The following is a 19527-nucleotide window of genomic DNA, read 5'->3' on the forward strand; positions in this document are numbered from 1 at the left end:
GTTATGGAATTACCTCTAGGATGTCACAAATGCTGCCTGTGTCCAAATAGTGAAATTATAACTTACAAAAAATAAAAAATAAATAAATAAATGCAGCAAAATCAGATCTATTCACTGGGTTATCTGATTACTCTGGTTATCTCAGTTTTGTAGGCACGTGAATGCACCATAATAAACTGTATATATATACTGTAAATGAACACGTGTAAGTGCTGCTGTGAGTCATTTTGGTCTTAAAATGACCCGCTCTACATTGTCCTGGTGTCTGTGAATGGGTGAATGGTTCATTGATGTAAAGTGCCTTTAGAGCCTTGAAGGTGGAAAAGTGTGATATAAAACTGTGACCATTTATCATTTATTATTTTTATTTTGCTATTTTGTCTGTAAATAAAATCCTATTCCTAAGATGGAGTTTGGCTTCCAATTTGCCCCTATAACTGCAGGCCTCAGTGAGCTTCGTTTGACTGAAGCCAGACATTATGAGTGAAATCACACTTCCCCAGTCCACTTCTATATACAGTGTGCGTGCCCAACAGCAGTGACTCACTGTGTGGAAGAGTGTGACGAGTGCAGACTGGAGGCATTCTCACTGCTGTAGGGATTTCATATTTAAAGAAAGTGATTTCACTGAATCCAGAACTTGTACTTACGTACTTTGTGTACGTAATCACGCCAAACAGACACTTGTAAATTTTAAGCCATGATATAATGATGTCATTTCCTCATAATAACCTCATCAATAATCCTTTATGTATTATTTTGTCCAAATCTCCAAAGCTCCAGATGTGTTGTGATGTCACGAAGTGTCAGTTTATCAGCTCCTTCTACCTTTAGTTCAGTTGAAATAATCCAGATGATTCTAGTGAAGGTGTATAGAGTTTAAAAATACAGGTGAGCATGTCCTGTATTACCACATGACATCACAAGGTGGAACCGAGTGTTTTCTGTTTGAGAGAACTCAGCCTAAATCAGGGTTTGTGTGTTAAATGTGTGAATGAAACAAAACACAAGTCCAGGTGTGTTTGTGATGAGGAAACAGACATCAGAAAATAGCCTAATATGGGCCCTTTAATTAAAGTTTCTTTTTAAAAATTCAAAATGTAATTTTTCTGATCAAGGTTTGTCACCTGCTTGTATCCTTGGAGATGTTGCAGGAATGTTCCACAGTATGGCATTATATGTTCTAAGGTTCTTTTTTCTGACCGAGAGTTTGTTTAAGTCCAAACTGTTAATATGAAAACAAGAACTGAAAATAGAATCTAACATAACTTATCAGAAGACCAAATGAACCTCTCTGGAGTATTACATCATACTCCTCATAGGTACAAATCAGAAATGCCGCCAGTACAAGTAACAGGTCCGATCTGTGGAGAAGTGGCCTGGCTCATGTGACAATGTATGTTTTTTTCTGGGTATATCTGAGCAATAAAAGAGCCATAATTGAGTAAATGTGTAAAAAAAAATTATAATAAATAAAAAAAAGTTATGTAGTGGTCCTTTAATGTAGCATTTATTTTTGTGCATCCTGTTTTTGTTTTTTATGAATATTAATGCTGTTATGTTCCATGTTCTGTCTGATTCTGTGGTGATAAAGCCGCTGACCGCTGTGGGCCTCGGACCTTCGACCACTTATCCAAAGACACAGATCACTGCACACTGACCTCTGCTGGCTGCTGCTGCCAATCACAACTATTTTATATGGAGGCTTCAGTTTGAGGGGGCTGTGGGGTGCCACCGTGTGGTGGAAAGGTGTTGTGCATTAGACGATGATGTTTCTGAAGAGAATGGGTCACGTAGGTCTGGGCTGTGGCCTTTTTACTGCTGTTGCCCTGTTGTAAAGTATTGCCCCCTACAGCAGAGGGGCTGCAGTCTCTGAAACCTGGGAGTCACTCTGGTTTAAGCAGCCCTCACCGTGGGGCCGTCTGTGCACCAAACATGCACCAAATAATAGAAACTGTGCAGTATGCAGCGCAGAGCAGCTACTCCCCACACACACAGCTAACATTAGCTTCTCCGAGTGCCACACAGTATCTCATGAACCTGACATTTAAGAACAAAAGCAATGATTACCATCACTTTTGACACATTTATTTATATTCCAAATAAAATAGAAATATTTCAGAAATAACAATTGTATTGCCTATAAAAAACGGGCAAAATGTTCTATACATATTGTGCAATAACTATCAAAACTATTGCACGTGTTTGCAAATATTATAAATAAATAGCTGTATCTGGATTGTGCTCTGCTGTGCTGTCACACAGAGGCCCCTCAGAGGGCTGTCTCTCTGGACACCGTGGCCAGGCTGTGGCGCTCCGGTCTGGATGCTCCTGTTTTCTTGGCCCCCCTTTTCAGAGAGTCCAGGGAGGGGCAGGCCACAGAGCTGAGGTCCCCACAGCTCTGGAGGTGGAGCAGGGCCGTCCTGCGCGAGGGGGGCCGGGGGAAGGTCTGGGACGTGCTGGGGACAGGCTGCACACTGGACCTCCTCTCTGAGTCCACCAGCACCTGCAACGCGGCACCAGAGTGAGTAAAGGAGAATATGGCAGAATAATAATACAGTAAGTGTAACACGTTCAGACGCTTGTGTCCCACCTGATCCATGAAGCCTGCACAGCGCACTGCCTCCTCCATGTGCTCCTGGTCAGAGCGCAGAACAGTGCGGATACTGTCCACCAGCTCCTGCAGCTCTGGGGCCAGACCCTGGGCCGGCTGCTCCAGGATCCTCTGCACTAGCAGCTGGGTGTACCTGTAGCTCTGGTAGTCCACCATGGAAGAGGGCCGGGGCCGTGGAGCTGCTCGGGTTCCACAGCCTCGTCGCAGAGTTACCTTAGTGGGTAAGATGGGCTGTGATGTCTGGGTGGAGGAGTCCACAGTGTGGGGCACAGTGGGGGGCTCACTGCTCCACCCTGCACACAACACACAAGCACACAGGCACATGAGCCAGGGCGATTTGAGAAGCACTGTGAGGAGCACTGCGAGGAGCACTGTGAGAAGCACTGTGAGAAGAACATATGGAGAGCACATGTGAGAACCTCATATGTGGGCAGAGGAAAGCACCTCACCTTTACATGGGTCTTCTGTCAGTACAGGGTCACTGCTGCTGCGGGAGAGCCTGGCCTTCCTCCGAACACACGCCAATGAGGGAGATGGCTCTGGGGCCCGGTCTAGGGGCCCGGCTGAGGGGAGCTCCAGGGGTCCCATCCCTCTGGGCTCCTCTGAAGACACTGAGCAAAGAGATTAGATAAGACTAAAGCTTCTGTTTTATACTGCTGCCATCTGCACAAGAACCACTATCCCATCCACTCACTTTAAACATGTATATATACAAGTATATCCAGTGTGCAGCCTGTACATTTAAACTCAGCTCGATTCTAATACATCTGATACTTTTACTTTTACTACTTTATATAAAGGGCCCATATTACACTGTCTGATCTTTGTTTCCTCATCCTCATGGTCCTCATGTGTTCATTTAAGTCACATAACACGTTAACACAGGCTGAGTTCTTCTCTCAAACAGAAAACACTCTGTTCCACCTTGTGATGTCATATCTATCTATCTATCTATAGATATAGATATAGATATAGATATAGATATATTTTATAGGGAGCTTTTGGGAGCTTGAGAGTTCTGCGCAGTATCTTTGCTGTTCCTGTTGTGCACTTTTCTGGACTGAGATGTTCTGTTGTTTTTCCTGGTATCTGCTGTAGACTCTGATGCCTTCACCTTCCAGACCTTCTCCAGCTCTTCCCTGAGCCCCTGGTATTCCTCTCATTTCTTACCATCGCTTGGCATTGCAGTGTCCACCGCCATGGCTTTGTTCTGTTTCTTATCCACCACCATAGCAAGAGACGAGTGTGAAATAAGGCATAATTATATAAATGTAAATCTACAAGTAAAAATAAAATAGAAAATTAAAGCCGCTCGCGATAGTGGCCCTCACCTCGGTGCACACTCCCCTCCCACGCAACCGCCGGGGACTCGCGACCACCCTGCCATTCTCTCTTCCCAACATCCGCCCAGGTCAACAGCTTGTCCATTACAAAAATTACATAATCCACCTTTAAATATTTTTAGGAGTCATTGCGCCTCTACTGGCCAACGGTGAAAGATGCCCAATATCCGTAATATATATTTTTGTTCACAATCATGGATAGAATTTAATCCCTGAATTTAGTACAAGTTCGATAATGACATTAATGTCTATGGTAGGGGGCGCTATAGTGTTCATTTTTCATATACTTATAGTGTGTTATAATCAGACCAATGTCATGCATTAGTGATTCAAATGTCAGCACGTTCGGACTAAGCCTGTGTGTGTAATCATTTTTTAACAATTTTTTGGGGGAGACTTTGTGCCCCTGCTGGCCAACCATGAAAAATGCATAGATGCATAGATCATGCATAGATTTAATCCCTGAACTTGGTACAGATCTGATATTGTTGACGTTTCATGTGTATGGTAGGGGGCGCTATAGTGTTCACTTTCCATATGTTTTATAGTGTATTATATTCAGACTAAAATCTCACATTAGTGATTCAAATTTCAGCATGTTTGGACTAAGCCTGTCCCTGTAATAATTTTTAAAATCATTTTTGGGGGAGTCTTTGTGCCCCTGCTGGCCAACTGTGAAAAATGCATCATGTCCGTAATAGACTGTTTTGCTTGTAATCATGCATAGAATTTAATGCCCAAATTTGGTACTACGGTCGATCTGATACCCGGGTGTGGGACTTTTCACGGGGTCAAAAATACGATCATTTGGTCGAAAAAAATAATAATAAAAAGAAACCCACGAAGAACAATAGTAATAAAAATATCTCAGCTATATACAAGAGGTCAGAAGGAAATGATGACATGATGATTAACAGGATATAGGCTTATCTGTTACATAAGGGTGAGTTGTTGTACAATTGTAGGCAGTATTATCTGTCCCTCTATAGTCTGGTGCAGTGGGGGAGCAAGAGTGTTCCTGATGGAGAGCAGTTTGTCCAGTGTCCTCGTGTTCTTCACTGTGACAAACGTCTCCAGCTCACAGACGGTCAAGTGACCAACTTTATGGATCATTTTGTCGATCCTCCCAATGTCCCTTTTCCTGGTGCTGCTCCCCCAGTAGACCACAGCCAAGTCCAGGGCACTGGCCTCCACACAGTGATAAAAGATCTTCAGTAACTTACTGCCAGTGTTGGGAAGGTTACTTTTAAAATGTAATCCCCTACAGATTACAGATTACACACCCCAAAATGTAGTTTGTAACGTAATCCATTAAATTACTTAAAGTGAGTAACGTAATCTGATTACTTTGGATTACTTGATATTGTCATGTTTTTTTAAACGACATGAATGTAGCAACCACATCCTGAAAATTCTTGTTTGTTGTCTTCAAATTGTCTGAGCCCAAGTCTCCATGAATAAGCAACTGTTTGCTGTAGAGAAACAAAGACCACGATATCTTAATATAAGAGGTTTTGTCTGTTAAAAGACAGTAACAAGATAAGCCTTTCCTTCACCAGATTAAAAAATATTATTGATAGAGAAATAATTTTTTATATGAGATCACATTAAATTATGTCAACCTACTGTTAGGTGTCATGTTGTTTAGACCTGGTTTAGTCCTGCTTTAATCCTGTTTTAGTCCTGGATTAGTTCTGGTTTAGTCCTGGTGTTAGTTCTGGTTTAGAGGCGCACAGGAGAAAGCGCGGTTTACGCGAGAAAACACGGTCCACACGCGGCGCACGAGGCGGCGGTGTCCGCGCTGTAACTACGGAAGGAGACGTGGTTCGCGGGTTCTCAGGTTGATGACGATGATGAAGGTGTTTGTGTGTGTTTGTTTGTGTGTGTTTGTGTGTGTGTGTCCCCTCATGTGGCAGGTCATTATAGGACAGTAGTGCAGATATTATGAGTCTATGCAGGTTGTTTTCACCAGTGCCAGTAGCTCCAGTTTCACATTTAAGTTGTAGGCGATTTTATATTTGTTTTTTTTTATATATATATCTCACATCGGGAGAAGAATTTCCAAGACACAAATGCGTTTTTACCAATGCACTGCTGCTTCCACTGTGTGACTGACACCGCCAACTTTAACATGACGTTTACATCGCTCTTACTGCGCGCGTTCTGTTTGGGCTTCAGGCAATGAGTGAAATTACCGAAATAAAAAAATTAATAAATGCGAGGTAGCACAAAATGTGAAAACAGGAAAATACCGCCTTGTAATCCACTTATTTCAGCAAAGTAACTGTAATCCAATTACCACTCATTGCAACAGTAACTGTAACTGAATACAGTTACTCATAATTTGTACTCTGATTACGTAACAGCGGTACATGTAATCCGTTACTCCCCAACACTGCTTACTGCACATGTTGACAGACCTGAGCTTTTTCAGGTCTACTCATGCTCTTCTTGTACACAGCATTACTGTTGTCCGTCCAGTCCTGCTTGTTATTCACATGGACACCAAGGTCCTTGTAGCTGTCCACTATTTCCACGTCATAACCCTGGATGGTGATAGACTCTACTTATGTCCTCTTTGTTCTGAAGTCAATCACCAGTTCCTTGGTCTTGTCAGCCTTCAAGAGCAGAAGGATTCCCTGGGACCACGCCACAAAATTTGCAAACAGTGTCCTTTAGCCCAGCTCCTGTCCATCTCTGATACACCCAACCACTGCAGAGTCATCAGGGAACTTCTGCAGGTGGCAGAACCCGAAGCTGCACTGGAAATCAGAGGTGTGCAGAATGACCACGAATGAAGACAGGATTGTACCCTCGGGGGCACATTACTGTGACCACGGTATCAGACAGGGTGTTCCCTGTCGCACATACTGACGCCTACCGGACAAGTATTCAGTAATCCTGGTGACAATGGAGGAGCTGACACCATCCTGAGCAGCTTCTCACTCATCGGAAAGGGCTGGACTATGTTAAAGGCACTGGAGAAATTGAAAAACAATATTCTCATAGAGGCCTTAACACCATCCATGTGAGAGTGAGGTCACTGCAGAAGATAAATGACCACATCATTCACACTAATATGGGACTGGTAACCAAATTGCAGAGGGTCTAGGAATGGTGCCACCAGTGGAGCTGAGCCAGAACAAGTCTCTCAAACACTTTCATGACATGAGACGTCAAAGCAGCTGGTCTGAAGTCATGAAGTCCAAATGGGGTGGGGGTAGATGTGGATTGGGCGTCTGGCAGGTGAAGAGACCGAAGTGCCAGGAGATGAAAAATTATTAAAATGGAAAATGAGTAGATTTGACCTGTCTGGGCTTTTGTCCTGCTGCTTAGTTTTGGTGTTGAAAGCCGTGACGACCTTCAACCCCTTCCAAACATCTCTGGTGTTGTTTTATTAAAGTTTTGCCTCCAACATCTTCCCGTAGGCTTCTTGACTCTGCCTGAGCTGGACCTTCAGCTGTATCCTCTTCACCTCGTCGTTCTTACCAGAGTTGAAGACCTACTTCTTGTTGTTGAGGAGATCCTTCAGCTGGCTGGTAATCCAGAAGTCGATGTAATCCGTTATACAGTCCACCATGCTGTCGATGGTGTCCCCATAGGCTGGCAGAGCACATCCCAGTCTGTAGTCTCCTGAAGGGCATGACTGGCTTCCTGACTCCATTTCCTTACGGTGCTAATGTGACAGTCTGCCTCTTCACTGCAGGGACATACTGAGACATACAAGATTGTGGTCTGATCGTCCAGGGGGCAGGGCAGTGGCACTGATGCCTCCTTAGAATTGGCACACAGCAGGTCCAGAGTTTTATTGTCCTGAGTTTTACAGTGCACATACTGATGAAGTGTGGGCAAAACACTGTCCAAGGAAACATGGCTGAAATCACCAGAAACCAGAAGTAGAGCTTCAGTGACCAGAGTGTGTGTCCTGTCACAGGCAGCATCTTCATCCACTGAGGGAGGGATGTAAACTCCAATGAAAAGGACACAAGTAAATTCCCTTGGTAAATAACATGGACACATTCCCAAAGCCAAAAGTTCAGTGAATGAACAGATACAATCCTTCACAGTGATATGGCCAGGAATTCACCACCCTTCGTTCACCAAAACACCAATTACACCACCCATGATGATTTTGTTTAATTGGATGAATAAAGTAAAAAAAAAAAAAAAAGAAAAGAAAAAGAAAATCTTAGTGGAAATTGTGTAAAGTGTAAACTGAAACAACTTAAAAAGGTAGCGGTTTTCAGGAAATTTTCAAGTGCTGCTGTGACCCTGCTGCTACTCTCTCAGGCGCTCAGGTTGTGATTTTGTCATCTCTAAACTAAAGGTAAAGGGTTAAAAAAAAACTTGAAAACTATCACTACATGACATCAACATCATGAGGTGGAACAGAGCATTTTGAGATTTGGAGATATAGACAGACGAATAATAAAGAGTTACTCAAACAAGGCTGAATGAAACAAAACACAACTCCAGGTTTTTTAGAGGAGGTAACGACATTATAATGTGGCGTAAGGTTAAAGACTACATTTTGTGCAATATAAGACCTTTAAATAAGAGCGATTCTCCAATTCCAGTCCTTTTTGTGGGTCAAACAGTTCTTCACATTTGTAAAAACTATGGTAGTACTCCTGTGAACGGGTGCTGAAAATTAGAATTTTATGCTATAACATTTGAAACAATGCATCATTTGTCCAGTGTAATTACTAGGTCCATACTGAATACATTTTAATAAAGAATGTACAGCTCATATTTAAAGAGGGGTATTACTCTTCTATGGGGTATGAACTGTTAACACGTCACATATTTACATCAACATGTTGCCTTTTATCTTTTTGAAAATGCTGTATTCACCAAAAACAATGTATGAACTTGTTTCATAAATTTTAGTTTCATTCATGATGCTCCAAGTCTCCCATCCCTTTGCTCCCCCCTTTAAGTCACTCCCCCTTCAGAGCACTGTCACAACACAATCAGTGTGCATGCTACTAATGAAACAAATGAAACTACTGCACAAAGCATCAGGTTTGTCAAGTTGCTGTGTATAGTTTTGTATCATGTTTTTGTATATTTCTGGAGAATTGTCATGTGAGAGTATAGGTGACATAGGCTTGTGGTTGGAGCCTGGCACAGAATTTTACAACTAACTGTAAGGAGGGTTTGAATAGAGCCTCAGAGAGATTGCAAAATTACTCAAACATGGCATGTTTTTTGATGAGGGAATGTTATAACAATGTATAATACAGAACTCATGCATTTGTTTCTCTGTACTCACGATCAGCTGACGAGGTGGCCCCTGGGCTCCTGGAGTCAGGCTCCTGCACACACACACGCACACACACACACACACACACAGTTCTATATTGTATATTAAGAGCTGTTATAACCAACACAATAATAATATCTGTGTTTACAAAGTCTGAGTCCTTGTTTGTACGGCCTTAGAAAATAATCTGCAGTGACTCAGTTCTGCCTCCTCAACTCCTCACCTGCAAGTCACTGCTACTAACCTGGAAGAGCCAATAGGAAACCACCAGCCTTTAACACTGTGGGGTCAAAAAGGTCAGGAGGCTAGGAAACATAACTGAGACTTGGCCCTAGAACACCATGAGAACAGATAGGAAGTGTCCCAGCAGACTCCACCCACCTGAGCTGAAGCCCCGCCTCCTGCCACTTCCTCGTATGGAGGGGGAGGGTCCAGTGGGCAGAAGACCTCCACGCCCTTGATGCGAGCGCCGTAGATGTGAGGCAGAGGGATGACACCATCTCTGAGCACACTGCACACAAACAGTTAGCTTTGGGTCAGGTACAAATCTTCTTTTTTACACGTAGAATATGGTCTTGTCATCAAAATGATACATAAAATGTGTTTTGTTTCATATATTCATATTTAAAGGTGCTGTACATGATTGTTATTGCCTTAAAAAAGTGAAAAACAGAACTAGTTCAATTTTAAACAGTTTGCAGAGTCCAAAGTTTTTCCTCACTTATCTTACGCATTCTGAACATCCTAAATATTCACGATAATGTGTTTATAAGTCCTTTTCACAACTCTCAGAGACCAGAGCGGAGTTTTGACATCATGTACTGCTAACAACAAATAGCAGGCTAAAGCACACTTCCTGATTATATCCTGACAATAAACGTTTTACATTTAGATGGAGACCGCACACACCAAACTTATTTTGACCTTGAGAGCTTCTTATATTTGTACTAGAGAAAGACTCATTTTGCTCCGATACATGGGAACAGTTCTTTAAATAATCAGTAGAGCTGAAGCACTAAACAAAGAGGTCATAGGAATTGTAGCAGTTGTAGATTTTCTACATGAAATTCCATCCATCCATTTTCGTCCGCTTATCCGGGGCCGGGTCGCGGGGGCAGCAGCCTAAGCAGGGACTCCCATACTTCCTTCACCCCAGACATGTCCTCCAGCTCCTCCAGGAGGACCCCAAGGCATTCCCAGGCCAGCCGAGAGACATAGTCCCTCCAGCGTGTCCTGGGTCTTCCCCGGGGCCTCCTCCCGGTGGGACATGCCCGGAACACCTCCCGAGGGAGGCGTCCAGGAGGCATCCGGAACAGATGCCCGAGCCACCTCAACTGGCTCCTCTCGACGGGGAGGAGCAGCGGTTCTACTCCGAGCTCCTCCCATGTGACTGAGCTCCTCACCCTGAAATTCCAATGGATGTGTTTTTAAGATGTAATTGAATAAAAGATGGTTAAGCAGATGACAGCAGGCAGGGGTGACTGGTTTTCCTTGAGGCTTTGTCATATTTTCTTCATTTGAAATGACCAGAATGCTCTTTCACTTTGTATTGCATTAAAGCCATCTGCTTCATCTGAGAGTCCACACTGAAACCCACCTGTCACTCATGCAGAGGCTTACCAATAGGAGGAGTAGGTGGGCTTTTGTGTGCACACTCAGATGCTTTAAACACAGAACCATCTCTGTAGATTTACTAATGTCATGTGGCCTCAGCGTACCGTCGGGCCAGCTGCGGGGTGTAGGAGTAGAAGGTGGAGAAGTAAGAAGGGGGTGGGGCTGGGGGCACAAACTCATCCGGGTCAGGCTCCAGAGTAGGCACCTCCCCCTCCGCTGGGTGTCTGGGTTCATCCTATCAGAGCACACAACACCAGTGACATCAGAGACACGTGAACATGGAGCTACACAAACTCTATCTACATCCAGTGAACCAGTAGGTAGGTACAAGAGACGCTATTACACTTCTGTGTAACACATCACATGTTTACATCACCATGGTACTGTTTATTGTTTTGAAAATTCTATACTTGCTCAGAACAACATATTAAAATGTTTTATAAATTTCACTATTGTTTTTGATGTTCTCCCCTCCCTTAGCTAAGTCACTCCCCCTTCAGAGCACTATAACAACAGCCACTAATGAAACAACTGCACATCGCATCAGATTTGTCAAGTTGCGGTGTACTGTTTTGTATCATGTTTTTGTATATTTATAGAGAATTGTCATGTGGGGGCATGGGTGATGTTGGCTTGTGGGCAGAGCCTTGTACAGATGCATATCGATGACTGTAAGTAGGGTTCAAATAGGGGCCCAGAAGACTCTGCTAAAATACTTAAACATGCCAAGTAAAACCTCTTCAGACATGTTTTGATAAGGACTGAGTTGCATAATACTCCTTTACACTTTAAGTGTTGATGTTCCTGCTGAAAAGTCACTGTGTGTGTGTGTGTGTGTGTGTGTGTGTGTGTGTGTGTGTGTGTGTGTGTGTGTGTGTGTGTGTGTGTGTGTGTGTGTGTGCGTGCGTGCGTGCGTGTGTGTGTGTGTGTGTGTGTTTGGTGGGCAGGGATTTATCACATTGCGGGGATTGAAATCTGTACACATGGGGACACAAATCAGGTCCATGACATAAATCCTTTATTATTAGATACAGCAACATGGTTTAAAGTTCAGATGTGGGTCAGCAGGTTGTGCTTAGAGTTTAGGTTACGGTTAGAAGATTAACTCAAATGAAAGACTTATGTGAGGCTCATTTTTAATGGACAATACACAATTTGGGTAAGTTATTACATAAATAATGTAATAATAATAATCATCCCAATGTGTGTATGTGTGTGTCCGTATATGTGTGTGTACATATGTGTGCATGTGCATGGGCGTGTGTGTGCAGGTACCAGGCAGGATGTCCTCGTGCTGAAGAGGCGCAGGTATCTTAGAGCAGCCGCCATCAGACACACAGCTGTGGTCAGAGCATTGAGTGCACACAACGCAAACATCATCTTCTACAAAACACAAAGGACAGGGTCAGAGGAAAGGAAGGTCAGAGGAAGGACAGAGGAGGGTCAGAAGAGGGTCAGAGGAGGGACAGAGGACGAAAGAGGAGGGACAAGAGGAGGACAGAGGAGGGACAAGAGGAGGGTTAGAGGAGGGACAGAGGAGGATGGAGGAGGGACAGAGGAGGACAGAGGAGGGACAGAGGAGGGTCAGAGGAGGATGGAGGAGGGACAGTGGACGAAAGAGGAGGGACAAGAGGAGGGTTAGAGGAGGGACAGAGGAGGGTCAGAGGAGGGTCAGAGGAGGGATAGAGGAGGGACAAGAGGAGGGTTAGAGGAGGGACAGAGGAGGGTCAGAGGAGGATGGAGGAGGGACAGAGGACGAAAGAGGAGGGACAAGAGGAGGACAGAGGAGGGACAAGAGGAGGACAGAGGAGGGACAAGAGGAGGGTTAGAGGAGGGACAGAGGAGGATGGAGGAGGGACAGAGGAGGACAGAGGAGGGACAGAGGAGGATGGAGGAGGGACAGTGGACGAAAGAGGAGGGACAAGAGGAGGACAGAAGAGGACAGAGGAGGGACAGAGGAGGGACAGAGGAGGACGGAGGAGGATGGAGGAGAGTTAGAGGAGGGACAGGTTCAGAAGTTCAGATGTTGTGTATGAGGCCCACCTTGAGCAGGATCTTCATGGTGGTGCAGGAATGTGCTGGCTGCAGCTCCAGCAACTTGTCCTCTGGGCATTTGGAGGTCCGTGCCAGCAGGCAGCAGTAGCACATGTCCCCCACCTGCAACACAGCACAGAAGGCCAACAAGCTGCTCGATCATCAATGATCAGTGACCTGACCACCATGTTCAACCTGACCATTATGTTCTACCTGTAGTGATGTGCGGGTCAACCCGTGACCCGGTTTGTGCAGGTTGGATAACTCAATGAGAAGAAGTAAAGTGGGTGCAGGTGGGTCGGGTCCCATCATAGTCTCATTTAAAGTTCAGAACTTAAAGTTCTGTAGCTCTGATGAACAAATGAGGGCACGGGACTTTTGTATTTGCACATCTGCACAAAGAGGACACCTTTAGCCCTTATGGAGTTAACGCCGAGACGTGAAAAAGGCGCATGTGTCCTGTGCGCAAGGAAGACAAGCATTATGAATAGTTTTATAGCTATGCATTGGAACTACACAAATGATGCTTCAATGTGAAAGAGGCAGGTCACGAGTCATAGACGCCGACACGGTGCAAAAACAAAGCCCCTCACCTGGACAGAGACCAGAGCATGTACCCAGGTCAGGTGCTCTTCGCTCGACGCTTTAGTCCCAAACACCACTAAAAGCTTCTTTGTGCACTACATCCTGTGAGTGCACTGGTCATTACAACAGGTCCTATACAGTACACTTCAACATAAATAGTAAAAGTGTCTCCAGAGATACGATGGCCAGCTGCAGTGGTGACAACACATTAGTTTTAATGTGCACAGGTTCAGACTGGGCCCCAATATTTGATATTTGAACTCATTTTTTTCAGGTTGGGTGGGTTAGATTCGATTTTATCTCGGTTCGAGCGGGGCAGGTCAGAAAAAAGCTTACATGTGCATCACTACTGACCACCATGTTCTACCTGACCACTATGTTCGAATCTAACCAGTGACCATGGTGGCCGAGTGGCTAGCACTCACGCTTCACAACAAGAAGGTTCTGTGTTTGATTCCTGGGTCATCCAAGCCTTTCTGTGTGGAGTTTCTCTGTGTCTGTGTGGGTTTCCTCAGGGCACTCTGGTTTCCCCTATCAACCCAAATCATGCACCACATGCACACAGCATGTGGTGCATGATTAGACCTTGAGTCCTGACCCAGCCCTGAGCACTGCACAGGGCACTGAAGGATGGGTCAAATGCAGAAAATACCTAATTTACCTACAGGGACAATAAGAGTACCTATACTACCTTAATGTTCTACCAGCCCACCATGTTCTGCCTAACAATCATGTTCCCCGATGACAGAGGAGGACTGACCTGCTGGCAGCTGCTCATGTTGGACACCATTTGAGCTCCCTGACAGCACAGGACGAAGCCAGCCAGACTGAGGAGGACACACACCACTGACAGGAGCACAAACATGTTGACCTAAGAGGACAGGAGAGGACACAGAGATATTAGGGGACAGAGGACAGGAGAGCAGATAGAGGACAGGGAAGGAGACAGAGGACAGGAGGAGAAACAGAGGATGCGAGGGAGACCGGGGACAGGAGAGGAGACAGGGGATGAGACAGGGGACAGGAGCAGGGACAGGGGACAGAGGAGGAGACAGGATTTCACATACAACACAAATGTTGGATTAGTCACAGTGGACAGAAACACGTGTCTTGAATGTCCTCTTATTATAACTCATAAGATAAATAAGTGAGTAGAGTAAAGAAAAAGATGAGAGTGTGTCTGTGAGCTCTGTCCACTCTTAAGTTTCATTACCATGAGCAGCATGGGTCTTCTCCAGGTGAGCAGCCCCACGATGCCGGACAGGATGACCTGCAGACACAGCACAGCTCAGAGGTGACCACTGGCCACAGTGAGTCCATGTCCAACAGTGGATTTATTACTGATTGATAAGAAATTCTGTGAGAAATGAGCTCCACCCACCAGGTCTGAAGATGACGTTTGTGTGTCACAGCCTGTATGTGTGGAGCCTTTTCATACTTTGCTTCATCGTTCAGGTTCATGTAATTAAATTTAAACAAGTTTATCTAGTGGAGGTCTCGTGTAGGGCTAGGGGCAAATGAAGACCTACTTGTAGAAGATAGTTCCTGTTGTACTTTACATAGCCTCCCTCTGGCCCCAGATGTGTAGTAGCCTGCAGGTCTGTTCTGCCCTGACACTGCACAGGCCTTGTACTCAACTCTCACAGCGGAGCTCTGCTTAATGCGACAAGGAGCCGACCATTTCGAACTTTTCAGAGAACTTTTGTGCTCGGTCTCCATACGCGGGCTGCTCTTTGAGTAAACTGGGGTCACTTACCGAGGAGCCGGCCCAGAACGGGCAGGAGTTTCGTACGGGAGCGGAACTGCTCAGGGACAGAGCTCCGTAGGACAATGCAACCATAGAACCGCCGAGCAGCAGCTGCAACAAGCCCAGGGACAGCAGCGGTCGCCCGGGCAGCGGCCGTGACGAGGCCGCGCCATCCGCGCGCGAACACCACAAGCTCCGGGGCCGCTGTCTGTGCGAGGACTCGACGTGTGAGGAGCCGACAGCAGGACAACACGAGCCCGGGAGCACAACCGGCAAAGACATGAGAAACAGCGGGCTAGGACCCTCCGTCAGCAGCGGTACCGCGAGGCCCCCTGCCCCATGAGCGCACTTTTAAATAGCACAGGCCGTCCGCTCAAGGCACGGCTCCGGATAGACTTACACATATTTTGGCTTGGTCTGGAAGAGCCCGGAAGGGGGAGGGGCTGCAGCCATGTGCCCTCAGATGTAAACAGCACAAAATAGCCTACTTAAGGCCTACAGTCAAAGCCGAAAACACGACAGATGATCCGTGAGGCGCTGAGCCGATGTGTCTGTGCGCGCACTCATCCATCTGGGATGTCCCGTGGGCAGAGTGGGTGGAGTAGGCTAGCCCAGCTCTACTCAAGTAAGAGTATTGTTACTTACAAAACAAGATTACGCAAATTGTAAGACATTACACCCAAGAAGCTGTCTGGACGTTTCAGTGATCCACAAGGGAATACTTGGACACATTACAATGTCATAACAAAGAGAATCACTGATCAGTAGTACTGATAATATATAGTGTTGAATACGGCACAAATGTGTATGTACAAGAAGAATACAATTTAAATACAAGTACAACTAAAATACATCAGTGCTGTCCTGTGTCCAAGAGCTGGTCTAGTATGACATCTAAGACATGAAGGTGCACAGAGTATGTCAGGTGATGTAGCCTGGAATGAGCTCCTCTGTCCCTCGGGCTTATAGAGTCTATAACCTGTCCAGTGTCCTCTGTCCTTCTCTAGTCTGGTCCGGTGTCCTCTGTCCTTCTGTAGTCTGGCTGAGTGGGTGAGCAGCAGACTGGTAGAAGATCTCCATTAACTTGCTGCACATGTTGAAAGACCTGAGCTTTCTCAGGAAGTAGAGTCTACTCATGCTCTTCTTGTACACAGCATTACTGTTGTCTTTCTAGTGCAGTCTGTTGTTCTCATGGATGCCAACATACTTGGACAGATATGGGCTAAACTGGTATCTTCTTCCACCTGGTCTATCACCAGATCTTTGGTCTTGTTCTAGATGGTTTGACTTAGCGTGATTCATCAGCCAGTTTCACTTCGTGGAAACCGTCTGACATCGCAGCATTAGGATTCATTCACTTGACGGTAGGTGGGTACTTTTTTTTATTTAACCACTCACTGCTGTTTGGTCGTGACGTATGTAATGCTCCAAATCCCGTAGGAGGAAGGGCAATAACATTTTCCTTGATAAAATTCACCAAACATTCTCTTTGTTCTGGCTTTAAATCCTCAATCTCAGGAATTGTTGCCAACACAGAAAGTATGGCTTCATCTACATCCATCTGGACCTCTGTGGATACTGTTGTGCTGTATCACAAAGGGACCCAGACAGACGCTGGAGAGAAATGAAAGTGAGTGGAGGCACTAGGTGGCACCAGCGTGGCAAGGTTTGACTGGGACCACTGTACAAAATTTGTCATCGGTGTCATGTGCTTCAGCTCCTGTCCATCTCTGATACTCCCTGCCACCACAGAGTCATCAGAGAACCTCTGAAGATAACGTCTGATCTAGACTTAGACTCTGATCTAAGACTTAGACTGAGACTGAGACATCACACTGTATTATAATGGCAAAGAGAAAAAGTATAAATGGTAATAATACATTCAAAACAAGTATCAAAAAACATAAAAAAAACAGATGTCAAATAAGACATAATTATATAAATGTAAATGTACAAGTAAAAAGGAAATAGAAAAATTTGTAATAAAAATATATCAGCTACTAGACAAGAGGTCATAAGGAAAATGTGCAAAGATGATATGATGATTGACAGGACATAGCCTCACAGTCCTCACAATTTAGGGAGTATTATCTGTTACATGATGATGAGTTGTTGTACAGTTGTAGGGAGTATTACCTGTTACATGATGGTGAGTTGTTGTACAGTTGTAGGGAGTATTATCTGTTACATACAGGTGAGTTGTTGTACAATTGTAGGGAGTATTATCTGTTACATGATGGTGAGTTTCTGTACAGTTGTAGGGAGTATTATAGTCTGAATGTAGTCCTGTATCTCACACTGTTTGAGTGGAGCTGTAGGAGCCTGTTGGAGAATGAACTCCTCTGTCCCTCTATAGTCTGGTGCAGTAGGTGAGTTATTGTACAGTTGTAGGGAGTATTATCTGTCCCTCTATAGTCTGGTGCAGTGGGGGAGCAGGAGTGTCCATGATGGAGAGCAGTTTGTCCAGTGTCCTCCTGTTCCTCACCGTGACAAATGTTTAAAGTGTGAAATCAATATAATTGTAAGGACAGAAAATGAGGACAGACACTGGGGTAGGAGGCTAAACTCTGAGGGAGGCACCTGGACACTGGGGAAGCACAGCCTCTGATTGACTGCTTTGTTCTTGCCTTGTTGTAGGTCTGGGTCAGGTTAAGGGAAAGGGCTGTACAAACTGGGGGAGGATGCAAGACACTGGAGAGGAGTGAAGGCTGGACAGAGAAGGAGGAGCCTAGACACCGGGCATGGAGCCTAGACACACAAGGCAAGCTCCATGTGACACTGCAGATGTGAACTAGTTTGTGTCCAGTACAGGAGGGTCGTGGTCGTGTAGGCTGGAGTACACGTCTAATGTTAGTCATGACTGGAGGTTGATTCTCATCTGGTTCTTCTGCCCAGGCCTTTACTTAAGACCAGTGTTGCCATAGTTACTTTGAAATAGTAATCTGACTACTGACTACTGATTACTTCTTTAAAAAGTATCTTAGTTAAGTTACTGACTACTTGCTTTTAAAAGTAACTAAGTTAGATTACAAGTTACTTTATTAGTTACTTTCAGCAGCGGCTGATCTCCCCCCTTCTTGAAGCAGACAACACTTTGTCTCCAGCACAGAGTGAACAACAAACCTTTCTGTTGCCATCCTCAGCTGAAATCAAATCAAAATAATGTTTGTATTTCTAGCTGCAGAAGTCGTACCTCTCTCCCTTCTGTTACATCTGACTCGTGGAGGAGCAGAGATGACGTAAAATCTGGTGTCACCAGAGACGATTTATACGATCTTTGGGGTCACATAACCCACGTTGCCAAAAAATACAAATAAATAAATAACTTACGTCGCCCTGAAACACAAAAATAGTAACACACACTGTATTAGATAAGTAACTTAAATCTGACTACTGGTTTGGAAATAGCACTGTGTTAGAATACTCGTTACTGGAAAAAGTAGTCAGACTACAGTAACGTGTTACTAAGTAGCGTGTTAGTGGCATCACTGCTTAAGATACTTCAAACTCCTGCTTTCTACACTGTATGAAGGCGAGTTTGTTAAAGGAGTTTTTTTAGTTATTTTTTGCAGTTCAAGTTGTGCAAGTCCAATGAAGAGCTTGAAATGGTACAAAGGTAAGAACTGAACAGACAGAGGTTAAAAAAACATAAAAGAACAAAACACAAGTCCAAGCTCTGCCAAAACTACCTCAGGAAAAAAGAACAAGATGGTAAAGCTTGAAAACATGGAACAGCCAGCACAGTGTCCAGATTTAAACCCCATGGAGCTGGTTTGGGATGAACTGGACAGAAGAGTGAAGCAACCTACAAGAGCCACACATTTATGTGAACTTCTGCAACAGACTTGGGAAGAATTTTCTGAAGAAGATTTCTATTGTAAAAAGAATATCACAAGCGTGTTCAGCTGTTATATCTGCCAAAGGTGGAAACACTGGTGAATCAAAAGTTTAGAATATGTTTTGATCAACAGTAAACAGTAAAAAACTGGAAAAACTGTGGTGTTTTAAAACTTTTGAGCGGTAGTGTTGTATCGTGCTTCATAGAGACCTGGCTTCATACAAACTTCCCAGGCCATATTATTGTGAAGGAGCAGGAGCGTATCTGTTCATCAAACACTGAACTTTTGGCTTTGGTAATGTGTCCAAGGGAATTTACTTCTGTCCTCTTCATTGGAGTTTACATCCCTCCCTCAGTGAATAAACTCCTCAGTATGTCCCTGCAGTGAAGAGGCAGCCAATACAGGAAGCCAGTCATGCCCTTCAGGACTGCTTTGAGACTACATGTGCTCTGCCAACCCCATGGGGACCACATCGACAGCATGGT

At 44.7% G+C, this 19527-nt stretch overlaps 1 protein-coding gene across 1 annotated transcript; it reads right to left on the bottom strand.

Annotated features, from left to right (window-relative positions):
* Positions 1–2156: 2156 nt before the first annotated feature.
* fam189a2 (family with sequence similarity 189 member A2) lies at positions 2157–15730 on the bottom strand. Its single transcript, XM_020938366.2, has 11 exons — positions 15213–15730; positions 14670–14726; positions 14217–14327; positions 12881–12994; positions 12113–12220; positions 10942–11072; positions 9605–9734; positions 9233–9275; positions 3064–3225; positions 2594–2907; positions 2157–2506 (listed from the first exon to the last, which is right to left on the bottom strand). The coding sequence occupies exons 1-11, from the start codon at positions 15483–15485 to the stop codon at positions 2273–2275; spliced, it is 1677 nt and encodes a 558-aa protein (XP_020794025.1). The 5' UTR covers positions 15486–15730; the 3' UTR covers positions 2157–2272.
* Positions 15731–19527: the final 3797 nt, after the last annotated feature.

Source organism: Boleophthalmus pectinirostris, unplaced genomic scaffold (genome assembly GCF_026225935.1).
Source record: "Boleophthalmus pectinirostris isolate CB_2022bp ecotype Guang Dong unplaced genomic scaffold, ASM2622593v1 HiC_scaffold_4, whole genome shotgun sequence".
Lineage (NCBI taxonomy): Eukaryota > Metazoa > Chordata > Actinopteri > Gobiiformes > Gobiidae > Boleophthalmus > Boleophthalmus pectinirostris.